At 41.8% G+C, this 15,947-nt stretch overlaps 1 protein-coding gene across 1 annotated transcript in view; it reads left to right on the plus strand.

Annotated features, from left to right (window-relative positions):
• st8sia4 (ST8 alpha-N-acetyl-neuraminide alpha-2,8-sialyltransferase 4) overlaps positions 1 to 15,947 on the plus strand; it is an 80,611-nt gene that overhangs the window by 12,399 nt on the left and 52,265 nt on the right. The window contains exon 4 of the mRNA XM_070866023.1: positions 15,296 to 15,589. Within this exon, the coding sequence (XP_070722124.1) occupies positions 15,296 to 15,589 (294 nt within the window). The remainder of the gene's footprint in view (positions 1 to 15,295; positions 15,590 to 15,947) is intronic.

Consider the following 15,947-nt stretch of genomic DNA (forward strand, 5'->3'; position numbering starts at 1 on the left):
GAGGGATGCGATTCAATGAAACAAGTCAACTTTTCTTGACTTTTCTAATATTCTTATGTTTGCTCTGTTAACCAGAATTGTGCTTAGTGCATTGTCTGGGAGAAGGAGGGGAGGAAAAAAAACAAATAAAAAAAAAACGTGATTGATCTTATTAGCAAATTGATGGCTGTTCCTGGCTGTGCTGGAAGTGACTGGCCAGCAGCAGGGGATTTAGACATTTCAAAAGAAGCATGTGAATGCTGCAAGCATGAGATTTGTTTTCTAGGATGGGTCTGAGCGTAGCACCCTCAATAAATATTGATATTTGAAGCTCTGATCCAGATGCAAATACAAAATGTTTTTATAGCCGATTTTAGAGTTCACTATGACTCAATATAACCTTTCATATTGTAACAACAGTGGGGTACATCTTGCTGCCCAAGTGTAAAACTGGCATTGCGGTTCAACTGCCTGTTATAGAAACTGTCTGATTTTCATCTTGATTGGTTTTAATGGAAAGAAAAGTCAGGTGGTTTCTATAACAGGCAGCTGATTTCCTCAGTTACATGGATACAGAAACTATTCAGAGTATTAATGTTCCTACTAATCAAGTTGTTCTTGTCACAAAATTGTTGACAGTTTGAAAATGGTCAATTCTTTAATCTTCACCATGCATCATATACATAGTGTTGGAATCCAGATGAAGTGAAGTTAAAAGCAAAGAGCAGACAGTTAGCAGATAGGATAAAAACAAATGAAAATTGAAAGTCTAGCAGACTTTAGAGTTTTGAGAAAAATGTAAAGTTTCTTCCAAACTGTAACTGTGCCATAGTGTCCTAAAGTTACCATCTTTGATTATATAAAATACTTATGGAGGTTTTATATTACAATTATTTTACTGGACAATAAATTGTACAACTTAAGAAAATAAAAATTTCAAAGACAATTGTTCCTACAATTTTGTTAACGGTTTGTTAATTCTAACAAACGACAACTATTTATCCCATTTTATGAAAAGAAAAGCATTCTAATTAACCGCTTTGAGTTTGTTAACCCACATAATCAGAAAGAAAAAAAGAAGGAAAGACTTACATTTCTAAAGTGCCTTTCACAGCCACCGGATGTCTCAAAGTGCTTTACAGCCAATGAGTACTTTTGGAGTGCAGTCACTGTTGTAATGTGGCGATTCAGCTGCAATGTAACAGAGTAAATATGGATTTAATTGAAGTATTCAAAAAAGTGAATAGTTGCGCTCAGGAAGTAAAGCGATGGAGGCTTCTAACAAATGCAGGAGAATAAAAACAGATTGAGCAGTTCCTTATCATGAACCTAAGGACAGAGCAAGCTGCGTGGATTAAATGATCTTTTCAACATTTTCATGTTCTTTAATGTATAATTTACTAGTATTAGGGACAAAGAAACCTGTATAGAATTAAGGCTCGGTTGCTGATTTTTGAGAATTTAATACTACAAGAAAGTAATCAATAAATTTCCATTATAACTGTAATGATAGCTTTATATTTCCTAATATAAAAATCCTAATTAAGTTTATAATAGTAGCTATAGTTGTCATGCTTCTTGTAACTGGCTGCCTCATTTAGTAATGCCCGGACGAAGAGCAAATGGACAAGTTGAAGCCTTCAGCATCTGATTACCTAATTATTTATATATTATCAAATAATAGTTAAATGCAACATCCAGAGGTGCAAGGCAAGACTGTTCTACTATGTGCTTAGTCACTTATGGGCAAAGGGAAAATACTATTACTCTGCATAATGCCTCACTTGGGGAATTCCACATCTCACTGAAAATGGGTCTAGGACACTGCCCTGAGGAACTCTTGCAGTGATGTCCTGGGGCTGAGATGATTGGCCTCCATCCACAACCATCTTCCTTAGTGCTAGGTATGACTCCAGCTAGCAGAGCGTTTTCCCCCTGATACCCATTGACTTCAATTTTACTAGGGCTTCTTTATATCACACTCGGTCAAATGCTGCCTTGATATAAGAGTAGTCACACTCACCTCACCTCTCATGCCATCCTCACCAATCTATCTATCGCAGATACATCTGTCTATGGCAGTATTGATAGCGGTGACCAGTGCACAGTCCTTGTGGAGACAAATTCCTGTCTTCACACTGAGGACACCCTACATTGTGTCCTGTGGCACTACCACTGAGCTAGAATGGGATAGATTCAGAACAGATCTAGCAGCTCAAAACTGGGCATCCATGTGGCACTGTGGGCCATCAGCAGCAGCAGAATTGTATTTCATCATTCCATCTGTAATGTCATGGCCCAGCATATCCCTCACTCTACCATTACCATCAAGCCAGGGGACGAACCCTGGTTCAATGAGGAGTGTAGAAGAGCATGCCAGGAGCTAAAAATGAGGTGCCAACCTGGATAAGCTGCAACACAGGACTACATACATGCTACAGACAGCTAAGCGATCCCACAACCAATGGATCAGATCAAAGCTCTGCTGTCCTGCCACATCCAGTTGTAGACTAATAGTTAAATTATTAAAAGATTTTGTTTCAGGTAAGGATATTGAGGGCTGTGAAAAAAATGCGAGTAAATGGAGTTGAGCCATGATCAAATAGGTTCAAGGGGCTGAATGGCTATTCTAATGATTCCATTTTCCCAGTGGGAAGCATGCTTGTAGGAAGCGTGTGTCAGAGATAGAGCTACAATGCTGATTTCCCAAGCCATGCTGCCTTTGAGCACTGTTCCCTAATGCGAAAACAGGATTGGTGAATTTACACTTGTACATCAACTTTACTGAAATAGTTTCATGATGATGTTACAGTGCAGGCACCCACCCCTGTGTGTTTGAAATTAACTGTCATTTAAGAGTTTGCCAGATTGTTGGATCTTCTGGTCATTCATTCATTGTTGTGTGTGGGATCTTCTTTTGGATAGGCCCTCTACAGTTTGAAGAGTATCCTGCATCATCTATTTCTGCTTCATAAACATTTGTGTTTCTCAATTATAAATGTATGTGAAACCACAGGTCAGGTTTGCATTCATAATATATATACTGAAGTAGGCTAAAAACAGAATTTGTGATTCTTACAATTTCATAAACATCCAAAGCTGTGGTTCAGTCAGATTTAATTTGAAATTGAAAAATTAGTGATTATAGTATCTTTTAATTAATTAACTCATTGCTTTCATCCAACTTTGGTCTAAAGATGCTGCTATTTAAAGTCATGTCAGGCATCTCTACTGTACAATCTACAGTCATCTGCCTCCACCCACTATTTCACTGACCAACCTATCACTTGTTACGCTCTTCCGCAAATGTTGGTGCCATTGAAGTGTGTAGAAGTGGCCTTTCTGTGGCCCAAAATATTTTTAAATTATATTTATTCTCGGGATATGGGCATCGCTGGCAAGGCTGGCATTTATTGGCCATCCCTTGTTGTCCTTGGGAAGGTGGTTGTTGGCCTCCTTCTTGAACTACTGCAGTCCATGTAGTGAAGGTGCCCCCACAGTGCTGTTAGGTATAGAGTTGCAGAATGTTGACCCAGCAGTGATGACGGAATGGCAATATATGTCCAAGCTGGGATGGTGTGTAACTTGGAAGGGAACTTAGAGGTGATGGTATTCCCAAGCACCTCATGCCTTTGTCCTTCTGGGTGGTGGAAGTGGCGGGTTTGGGAGGAGCTGCTGAAGAAGCCTTGGCTACAGTGTTTCCGAGAGATAGTGCACATTGCAGTCATGATAAACCAGTGGTGGAGAGAGTGAATGTTTAAGCTAAGGGATGGGCTGCCGATCAAGCAGGCTGCTTTGACCTGGATGGTGCCGAGTTTCTTGAGTATTGTTTCAGTTGCAACCATCCAAAAGAGTATTCAAAAGGGAGTTAGATGTGGCCCTTATGGCTAAAGGGATCAAGGGGTATGGAGATAAAGCAGGAATGGGGTACTGAAGTTGCATGATCAGCCATTATCATATTGAATGGTGGTGCAGGCTCGAAGGGCTGAATGGCCTACTCCTGCACCAATTTTCTATGTTTCTATCACATTCCTGATGTTTGCCTTGTAGATAGTGGAAAAGCTCTTGGGACATGGAGGTGAGCAACTTGCCGCAGAATACCGAGCCTCTGACCTGCTGTCGTAGCCATGGCATTTATGTGGCTGGTACAGTTGAGTTTCTGGTCAATGGTGCTGATGGTGGGAAAAATAGAATCATATAAAAATTATGACACAGAAGGAGGCCATTTGGCTCATCATGTCTGTGCCGGTCAAAAAAGAGTTACCCAGCCTCATCCCACCTTCCAGCACTAGGTCCGTAGCCCTGTAGGTTACCACTCTTTAAGGGCACATCTAAGTACCTTTTAAATGTGACAAGGGTTTCTGCCTCTACCACCCATTCAGGCAGTGAGTTCCAGACTCCCACCACCCTCTGGGTGAAGAAATGTTTTCTCATCTCCCCTCTAATCCTTCGACTAACTACTTTAAATCTATGCCCTGGTTATTGACCCCTCTGCTAAGGGAAATAGGTCCTTCCTGTCCACTCTTTTTAGGCCCCTCATAATTTTATACATCTCAATTAAATCTCCCCTCAGCTTCCTCTGTTCTAAGAAAAACAACCCCAGCCTAACCAATCTTTCCTCATAGCTAAAGTTTTTCAGTCCTGGCAACATCCTCGTAAATCTCATCTGCACCCTTTCTAGTGCAGACACATCCTTCCTGTAATGTGGTGACCAGAACTGCACGCAGTACTCAAGCTGTGGCCATAACTAGTGTTGCATACAGTTCTAGCATAACTTCCCTGCTCTTGTACTCTATGCTAATAAAGGAAAGCATTCAGTGTGCATTTTTAACTACCTTCTTGACCTGTCCAACTACCTTTAAGGATCTGTGGACATATACTCCAAGATCCCTCTGTTCCTCCACACCTCTCAGTATCCATCCATTTATTGTGTAGTCCCTTGCCTTGTTGCCACTCCCCAAATGCATTACCTCACACTTTTCCAGATTGAATTCTATTTGACACTTTTCTGCCCAACTGACCAGTTCATCGATATCTTCCTGCAGTCTAGAGCTTTCCTCCTCACTGTCAACCACACGGCCAATCTTTGTATCATCTGCAAATCTCTTTATCATGCCCCTTAAATTTAAGTTTGGGTAGAGATAAGAAATAATAAGGGAAATAAGTCACTGGTGGGAGTAGTTTATAGTCCCCCTAACAGTAGCTACATTGTAGGACAGAGTATAAATCAAGAAATAATGGAGGCTTGTAAGAAATGCACGGCAATAATCATGGGCAATTTTCATCTTCATATTGATTGGACAAATCAAATTGGCAAAGGTAGCCTTGAGGAAGAGTTCATAAAATGTATTCGGGATGGTTTCATAGAATACATTATGGAACCAACCAGGGAGCAGGCTATATTAGATTTGGTAATGTGTAATGAGACTGGGCTAATTAATGATCTCATAGTAAAGGATCCTCTTGGAAGAGTGATCATAGCATAGTAGAATTTCAAATTCAATTTGAGGGTGAGAAAGTTAGGTCTCAAACTAGTGTCCTGAACTTATATAAAGACGATTACAAAGGTATGAAGGCAGAGTTGACCAGTGGACTGGGAAAATAGGTTAAAGGGTAAAACGGTAGATAAGAAGACATTTAAGGAGATATTCCATAACTCTCTGCAAAGATAGATTCCAGTGAGAAGGAATGACTCTGAGAAGGATGAACTAAGGAAGTAAAGGACGGTATCAAATTGAAAACAAAGGCATATATTGTCGTGAAGATTAGTGGAAGACCAGAGAATTGGAAAATTTTTAGAAACCAGCAAAGGACAACTAAAAAAAATAATAAAGAGAGAGAATATAGATTATGGGAGTAAATTAGCAAGAAATATAAAAACAGATGTAAGAGCATCTACAGGTATATAAAAACGAAGAGTGTAGCTAAAGTAAATGATGGTCCCATAGACAATGAGACTGCAGAATTAATAATGGGAAACAGGGAAATGGCAGAGACATTGAACAAATATTTTGTATCAGTCTTCACAGTAGAAGACACAAAAAGCATCCCAATGATTGATAATCAAGGGGCAATTGGGAGGGGGGGGGTGAATTAAAACAATCACTATCACTAGAGGAAAAGTACTAGGCAAACTAATGGGACTAAAGGTGGACAAGTCCCCCGGACCTGATGGCCTGCATCCCAGGGTCTTAAAAGAAGTGGCTGTAGAGATAGTGGATGCATTGGTTATAATCTACCAAAATTCCCTGGATTCTGGAGAGGTCCCAGCAGACTGGAAAACTGCAAAAGTAATGCTCCTATTTAAGAAAGGATGGAGACAGAAAGCAGGAAACTATAGACCAGTTAGCCTAACATAGAAACATAGAAACATAGAAAATAGGTGCAGGAGCAGGCCATTCGGCCCTTCGAGCCTGCATCACCATTCAATAAGATCATGGCTGATCATTCACCTCAGTACCCCTTCCCTGCTTTCTCTCCCTATCCCTTGATCCCTTTAGCCATAAGGGCCATATCTAACTCCCTCTTGAATATATCCAATGAACTGGCGTCAACAATTCTCTGCGGTAGGGAATTCCACAGGTTAACAACTCTCTGAGTGAAGAAGTTTCTCCTCATTTCAGTCCTAAATGGCTTACCCCTTATCCTTAGACTATGTCCCTTGGTTCTGGACTTCCCCAACATTCTTCCTGCATCTAACCTGTCCAGTCCCGTCAGAATTTTATATGTTTCTATGAGATCCCCTCTCATCCTTCTAAACTCCAGTGAATACAGACCCAGTCAATCAGTCTCTCCTCATATGTCAGTCCTGCCATCCCGGGAATCAGTCTGGTGAACCTTCACTGCACTCCCTCAATAGCAAGAACATTCTTCCTCAGAATAGGAGACCAAAACTGAACACAATATTCCAGGTGAGGCCTCACTAAGGCCCTGTACAACTGCAGTAAGACCTCCCTGCTCCTATACTCAAATCCCCTAGCTATGAAGGCCAACATACCATTTGCCTTCTTCACCGCCTGCTGTACCTGCATGCCAACTTTCAATGACTGATGTACCATGAGACCAGGTCTCATTGCACCTCCCCTTTTCCTAATCTGTCACCATTCAGATAATATTCTGCCTTCGTGTTTTTGGCACCAAAGTGAATAACCTCACATTTATCCACATTGTACTGCATCTGCCACGCATTTGCCCACTCACCTAAACTGTCCAATTCACCCTGCAGTCTTTTAGTGTCCTCCTCGCAGCTCACACCGCCATCCAGCTTAATGTCATCTGCAAACTTGGAGATATTACACTCAATTCCCTCATCCAAATCATTAATGTATATTGTAAAGAGCTGGGGTCCCAGCACTGAGCTCTGTGGCACCCCACTAGTCACTACCTGCCATTCTGAAAAGGACCTGTTTATCTCGACTCTCTGCTTCCTCTCTGCCAACCAATTCTCTATCCACGCCAGTACATTACCCCCAATACCATGTGCTTTAATTTTGCACACCAATCTCTTGAGTGAGACCTTGTCAAAAGCCTTTTGAAAGTCCAAATATACCACATCCACTGGTTCTCCCTTGTCCACTATTAGTTACATCCTCAAAATATTAAAGAAGATTTGCCAAGCGTGATTTCCCTTTCATAAATCCATGCTGACTTGGACCGATCCCATCACTGCTTTCTAAATGTGCTGCTATTTCATCTTTAATAATTGATTCTAACTTTTTCCCCATGTCAGGCTAACCGGTCTATAATTCCCTGTTTTCTCTCTCCCTCCTTTCTTAAAAAGTGGTGCTACCCTCCAATCCACAGGAACCAATCCAGAGTCGATAGACTGTAGGAAAATGATCACCATTGCATCCACTATTTCTAGGGCTACTTCCTTAAGTACTCTGGGATGCAGACTATCATGCCCCGGGGATTTATTAGCCTTCAATTTCCCTAACACAATTTCCCACCAAATAAGGATTTCCTTCAGCTCTTCCTTCTCACTAGACCCTCGGTCCCCTAGTATTTCCGGAAGGTTATTTGTGTCTTCCTTTGTGAAGACAGAACCAAAGTATTTGTTTAACTGGTCCGCCATTTCTTTGTTCCCTATTATAAATTCACCTGAATCTGACTGCAAGGGACCTATATTTGTTTTCACTAATATTTTTCTATTCACATATCTATAGAAGCTTTTGCAGTCAGATTTTATGTTCCCAGCAAGCTTCCTCTCATACTCTATTTTACCCCTCCTAATTAAACCCTTTGTCCTCCTCTGCTGTATTACAAAATTCTCCCAGTCCTCAGGTTTGCTGCTTTTTCTGGCCAATTTATATGCCTCTTCCTTGGATTTAACACTATCCTTAATTTCCCTTGTTAGCCACGGTTGAGCCACCTTCCCCATTTTATTTTTACTTCAGACAGGGATGTACAATTGTTGAAGTTCATCCATGTGATCTTTAAATGTTTGCCATTGCCTATCCACCGTCAACCCTTTAAGTATCACTCGCCAGTCTATTCTAGCCAATTCACGTCTCATACCATCGAAGTTACCTTTCCTTAAGTTCAGGACCCTAGTCTCTGTATTAACTGTGTCACTCTCCATCTTAATAAAGAATTCTACCATATTATGGTCACTCTTCCCCAAGGGACCTCGCACAACAAGATTGTTAATTAGTCCTTTCTCATTGCACATCACCCAGTCTAGGATGGCCAGCCCTCTAGTTGGTTCCTCGACATATTGGTCTAAAAAACCATCCCTAATACACTCCAGGAAATCTTCCTCCACCGCATTGCTACCAGTTTGTTTAGCCCAATCTATATGTAGATTAAAATCGCCCATGATAACTGCTTACCTTTATTGCATGCTTGCCTAATTTCTTGTTTGATGCTGTCCCCAACCTTACTACTACTGTTTGGTGGTCTGTACACAACTTCCACTAGCGTTTTCTGTCCTTTGGTATTCCGTAGCTCTACCCATACAGATTCCACATCATCCAAGCGAATGACCTTCCTTATTATTGGATTAATTTCCTCTTTAACCAGAAATGCCACCCTTTTCCTTTCTGTCTCTCCTTCCTAAATGTTGAATACCCTTGGATGATGAGTTCCTAGCCTTGGTCACCCTGGAGCCATGTCTCCGTGATGCCAATTACATCATATCCATTAACTGCTATCTGTGCAGTTAACTCGGCCACCTTATTCCGAATACTCCTCGCATTGAGGCACAGAGCCTTCAGGCTTGTCTTTTTAACACTTTTTGCTCCTTTTGAATTTTGCTGTAATGTGGCCCTTTTTGCTTTTTGCCTTGGGTTTCTTTGCCCTCCACTTTTACTTTTCTTCTTTCTATCTTTTACTTCTGCCCCCATTCTACTTTCCTCTGTCTCCCTGCCTCGGTTCCCAACTCCCTGCCATATTAGTTTAACCCCTCCCCAACAGCACTAGCAAACACTCCCCCAGGACATCTGTCATTGGGAAAATGCTGCAGTTCATTATTAAGGAAATAGTAGTAGGATATTTAGAAAATCATAATACAGTCAAGTAGAGTCAGCATAGTTTTATGAAAGGGAAATCATGTTTGACAAATTTGCTGGCGTTCTTTGAGGATGCAACAAGCAGGGTGGATAAAGGGGAACCAGTAGATGTCGTGTATTTGGATTTCCAGAAAGCATTCGATAAAGTGCCACATAAAAGATTACTGCACCATATAAGAGCTTACAAGGTTGGGGGTAATATATTATTATGGATAGAGGATTGACTAACTAACAGAAAGCAGAGAGTCGGGATAAATGGGTCATTTTCAGGTTGGCAAACTGTAATTAGTAGGGTGCCACAGGGATCAGTGCTGGGGCCTCAACTATTTATAATCTATATTAATGACTTGGATGAAAGGACTGAGTGTAATGTAGCCAAATTTGCTGATGATATAAAGATAGGTGGGAAAGCAAGTTGAGAGGAGGATGCAAAGAATCTGCAAAACGATATAGATAGGCTAAGTGAGCGGGCAAAAATTTGGCAGATGGAGTATAATGTGGGAAAATGTGAGGTTATCCACTTTAGTAGGAAAAATAAAAAAGCAATTTATTATTTAAATGGGGAGAGATTACAAAATGCTGTGATATAGAGGGACCTGAAACACAAAAAGTTAGCATGCAGGTACAGTAAGTAAGTAGAAAGGCAAATGGAATGTTGGCCTTTATTGCAAGGGGGATGGAGTATAAAAGTATGGAAGTCCTGCTACAACTGTACAGGGCATTGGTGAGACCACAGCTGGAGTATTGCGTACAGTTTTGTCTCCTTATTTAACGAGGGATGGAGGCAGTTCAGAGAAGGTTCACTGAGATGAAGGGGTTGATCCCTGAGATGAAGGAGTTCTCTTATGAAGAAAGGTTGAGCAGTTTGGGCCTATAGTCATTGGAGCTTAGAAGAATGAGAGATGATCTTATTGAAATGTATAAGATTCTGAGGGGGCTTGATAAAGTAGAAGCAGAGAGGATGTTTCTCCTCGTGAGGTAATCTAGAACTAGGGGGCATAGATTCAGAATAAGGGGTCGCTCATTTAAAACGGAGTTGAGGAAGAATTTCTTCTCTCAAAGGGTGGTGAATCTTTGGAATTCTCTGCCCCAGACAGCAATGGAGGTTGGTCATTGAATATATTTACGATAGAGATAGACAGATTTTTGAAAGATAAGGGAATCAAGGGTTATGGGGAACAGGCAGTGAAGTGGAGTTGAGGCCAAGATCAGATCAGCCATGATATTATTGAATTGGAAGAGCAGGCTCAAGGTGCCAAATGGTCTACTCCTGCTCCTATTACTTAGGTTCTATGTTCTAATTCTAAGCCATTAATATATACTACAAAAAGTAAGGGACCACGTACTGAGCCCTGTGGAACCCCACTGTAAACAGCCTTCTTGTCACAAAAACTCCCCTCACCATTACCCTTTGGTTGCTGCCACTGAGCCAATTTTGGATCCAATTTGCCACTCTCCCTTGGATCCCATGGGTTTTTACTTTTTTATCAGCTTACCATGTGGGACCTTGTCAAAAGCCTTGCCAAAATCCATGTAAACTACATCAAACTACCTCATTGACCCTACTTATTACCTCCTCAAAGAACTCAATCAAGTTAATCAGACAAATCTTCTCTTAACAAATCCATGCTGACTGTCCTTGATTAATCTGTGTCTTTCTAAATGAAGCTTTATACTGTCCCTCAGAATTTGCCGATGGAATGTTATGAGGAGGTGGTTAAGCTTTCGCTTGTTAGAGATCGTCATTGCCTGGCAATTGTGTGCCATGAATGTTACTTGACACTTGTCAACTCAAGCCCCGATGTTGTCCAGGTCTTGCTGCATGCGCCCACAAACTACCTCATTTTCTGAGGAATTGGAAATGAAGCTGAACACCTCAATTATTAGTGAACAACCCCACTTCTGACCTTATGGTGGAGGGAAATTATTGATGAAGATAGTTGGGCCTAGGCCACTGCCCTGAGGAACTTTTACAGCGATGTCCTGGGGCTACGACAATTGGCCTCCAAAAACCATAACCACCTTCCTTTGTGCTAGGTATGACTCCAGCCATTGGAGAGTTTTCCCTCTGATCCCCATTGACTGTAGTTTTACTAGGGCTCCTTGGCGCTCATTCAATCGAAAGCTGCTTTGTTGTCAAGGGCAGTCACTGTCATCTCACCTTCGGAATTTAGAACATACATAAGAACATAAGAATTAGGAGCCTGCTCCGCTACTCAACAAGATCATGGCTGATCTGGCCGTGGACTCAGCTCCACTTACCCGCCCGCTCCCCATAACCCTTAATTCCCTTATTGGTTAAAAATCTATCTATCTGTGATTTGAATACATTCAATGAGCTAGCCTTAACTGCTTCCCTGGGCAGAGAATTCCACAGATTCACAACCCTCTGGGAGAAGAAATTCCTTCTCAACTCAGTTTTAAATTGGCTCCCCCGTATTTTGAGGCTGTGCCCCCTAGTTCTAGTCTCCCCGACCAGTGGAAACAACCTCTCTGCCTCTATCTTGTCTATCCCTTTCATTATTTTAAATGTTTCTATAAGATCACCCCTCATCCTTCTGAACTCCAACGAGTAAAGACCCAGTCTACTCAATCTATCATCATAAGGTAACCCCCTCATCTCCGGAATCAGCCAAGTGAATCGTCTCTGTACCCCCTCTTGTGTCCATGTTTGACCAAGGTCTGGAGCCAATTGGTTCTGACAAAACTAAAACTAAATTGGTGAGGAGGTTATTGGTGAATAAGTGCTGCTTGATAGCACTGCTGATGCAGGTATGTCTTTCCATCACTTTGCTAATGATTGAGATTAGCCTGATTGGCCAGTTTGGATTTGTCCTGCTTTTTGTGGACAGGATATACCTGCGACATTTTCCACACTATTGGTTCGATGCCAGTGTTATAGCTACACAGGAACAGCTTAGCTAGAGGCACAAGTAGCTTTGAAGCACAGGGCACAAGTCTTCAGCACTACAGCCGGGATGTTGTTGGGGCCCATAATCTTTGTTGTGTCCAGTGCACTCAGCCGTTTCTTGCTATCACTTAGAGTAAATCACATTGGCTGAAAACTGGCATCTGTGATGATGGGGACCTCAGGAGGAGGCTGAGATGGATCATCCAGTCAGCATTTCTGGTTCCAAATGCTTGAGCCTTATCTTTTGCACGCGTGTGCTGGGCTCCGCCATCATTGAGGATGGGGATGATCATAGAACCTCCCCCACTCATTCAATGATGAATTGTCCACCACCATTTATGACTGGATGTGGCAGAACTGCAGAGCTTTGATCTGATCCATTGACGGTGGGATTGAATAGTTCTGTCTGTAGCTTGCTGCTTTCGCTGTTTAGCATACATGCAGTCCTGTGTTGCAGCTTCACTAGGTTAGCACCACAGTTTCTGTCCGGTATGCCTGGTGCTAATCCTGCATGCTCTTCTAGATTTGTCATTGAACCAGGTTTGGTCATCTGGCTTGATGAAGAAGGAGCAGTGAGGGATATGCTGAGCCATGACTTAACAGGTTGTGGTGGAATACAATTTTGCTGTTGGTGATAGCACACACCTCATGGATGCCTAGCTTTGAGTTACTAGATCTATTTTAATCTACCCCATTTATCACTGTGCTGATCACACATGCTCATTATGAAAACAGGACTTATTTTTACAATGACTGTGCGGTGGTCACTCATATCGATACCATCATGGACGGATTGATAGGTATGAGTATGACTATGTCAGCCTGTTGCTTGACAAGTATGTGGAACAGTTCTCCCAACTTTGGTACCAATCTCCAGATGTTCATGAGGTGGTCTTTACAGGGTCGACTGGATTGGGTGTGTCTTTGTCGTATCCTAATTCGATGCCTAGATCGCACCCGAGTGGTCCATCCGGATTTATTCTTCTTATTCATTGTAACAGTTTCATAGAACTGAGTGATTTACTAGCCCACTTCAGAGGGCAGTTAAGATTCAACCACGTTCTAGCTGTCTTGCCTTAGTGCTGTGAACCAGAGTTGTTTCCATACTGATTTTTTGCCTGATATGCTCATTCTATTGTTAGTTCAGTCTATTTATATCCATATCTTCCACAAGCAGAACATTTCAAAACTGAGAATCTTCTGCCTTTAATTTTTCTAGCATAAAGGATGACTGCTACCATAAGACATTGATAAAGTCATGACTTCAGTTGCACCATTATCATTTTGATTTCACCTGCAATGGCTTCTCTTCTCACTCATGCACCGTTACCTCTGGAGTCCACCAAGGATCTATCCTTGGCCCCTCCTATTTCTCATCTACGTGCGGTCCCTCAGCAACATCATCCGAAAACACAGCGCCAGTTCCTACACGTACGCTGATGACATCCAGCTCTACCTCACTACCATCTCTCTCAACCCCTCCACTGTCTCTGATTTGTCACACTGCGCTGACATCCAGTACTGGATGAGCAGAAATTTCCTCCAACTAAATATTGGGAAGATCAGAGCCATTGTTATCGATCCCCATCACAATCTCCATTCCATCGTCACTGACTCCATCCTATCCCTGGGAACTATCTAAGGCTGAAGCAGACTACTCGGAACCTTGGTGTCATATTAGACCCCGAGATGAACTTTTGACCACATATTGGCTCCATCACCAAAACCATCTATTTCCACCTCCGTAACATCACCCGACTCCACCCCTGCTTCAGCTTATCTGCTGCTGAAACCCTCATCCATGCCATTGTACCTCTAGACTTGACCAGTTCAATGCTCTCCTGGCCGGCTTCCCATCTTCCACTATATATAAACTTGAGCTCATTCAAAACTCTACTGCCCATTATCTAACTTGCACCAAGTCCCGTTCACCCAAGTATTTCTTTTCCAAATATACAAGTTAAGTGTTAGTTTAGGGTCTTGAAAAGTGTGATAAAAGCATTAATAGCTGCTGTGATCGAGGACTTTCTGTGATCGAGGACTTTCTGTGATCGGGACTTTCTGTGATCGAGGAATTTCTGTGATCGAGGACTTTCTGTGGTCGGGACTTTCTGTGATCAAGGACTTTCTGTGATCGAGGACTTTCTGTGATCGGGACTTTCTGTGATCGAGGACTTTCTGTGATCGGGACTTTCTGTGATCGAGGACTTTCTGTGATGGGGACTTTCTGTGATCGTGGACTTTCTGTGATCGGGACTTTCTGTGATCTGACTTTCTGTGATCTGACTTTCTAGCTGCTCTAAAAAGATTCTCTCCTGGCCTGATGTCCCTGTAATGCAGAAAAGGGGTCTACTGCAGAGCTGGCACCTGCTCTTCCCTAATCAGAGAGGGACTGGACACAAGGCATTAAGAATTGTTACTTTTGGACACCCATCTAAATGAGTGTCGACTGGCAAAGGAACCAGAAGAATGAGGAGGGAGGGCTGGGAATACATCCATCTGCCTCATTTGAATGACTGCCTCAGCCTGAGCTTTATTACAGGTGCAGGCAGTTTGCCTCCTCCCCATTAATCAGGGGATACTTCAGAAATCGCAGGGCAACTTCAACAGGACAGAGACTTGGCATCACGGGTCATAGCCCTTATTTCCTTCACTTAGCGTCTGGAGAATAGCCAATTGCCAGGCAATAATTGCAGAGAATTGACAATGATGTGTACACAAACTTGTCTTTCACACATTATTAATATAGATAGAAAATATGATAGAATACATGGAAGAATAGGTCATTTAAGTAATTTTTGATCACTTTCATTGTCTGTAATTTATTTCTAAATACTAATAAACTTGTTAATTGGGAACAAAATCTTATGCAAAAAAATTGTTTTGTTTGTTGTAGGTGTAATCTTGCGCCCCTTGTGGAATACACCAATGATGTTGGACTCAAATCTGATTTTGTCACTATGAATCCATCAGTTGTGCAAAGAGCTTTTGGAAGTCTTCAAAGTGAGACAGACAGAGAGAAATTTGTCGACAGACTGGCCGTGTTGAACGACAGTGTTCTGTGGATCCCCGCATTCATGGTTAAAGGTGGAGAAAAACACATTGAGTATGTAAATGAGCTAATTCTGAAGAACAGACTGAGCATACAGACAGCCTATCCATCCCTGCGACTCATACATGCTGTCCGAGGGTAAGTAATTCTGCACGGCTCAGACTAGGTTGGCTATAAATCTTGGAACATGAAGCGGACAACATATGCTGGTCAGGGGTGTGTGACATCAGACCAGAAACCTTAAACTTTCACCTGTTAATATGAGCTTAACTTTAAATCAAATAATTAGATAATAAAAATGTCTAAAATTTTCTAAAATCCCCCTCACTTTAATCCAAACATTTAGATGAAAAAAATCTAACTCTTTGGATTAATGTGGGATGGGATCTTGCAATATTTTATCCATAAGGCCTTGTGTAATATACAATATATCACCTCCATTCAAACCAATTATCCTCGAACTACAGTGCTTGACTCTATAAGGTTCAGTGTGTAG

This window comes from Pristiophorus japonicus, chromosome 1, assembly GCF_044704955.1.
Source record: "Pristiophorus japonicus isolate sPriJap1 chromosome 1, sPriJap1.hap1, whole genome shotgun sequence".
NCBI lineage: Eukaryota > Metazoa > Chordata > Chondrichthyes > Pristiophoridae > Pristiophorus > Pristiophorus japonicus.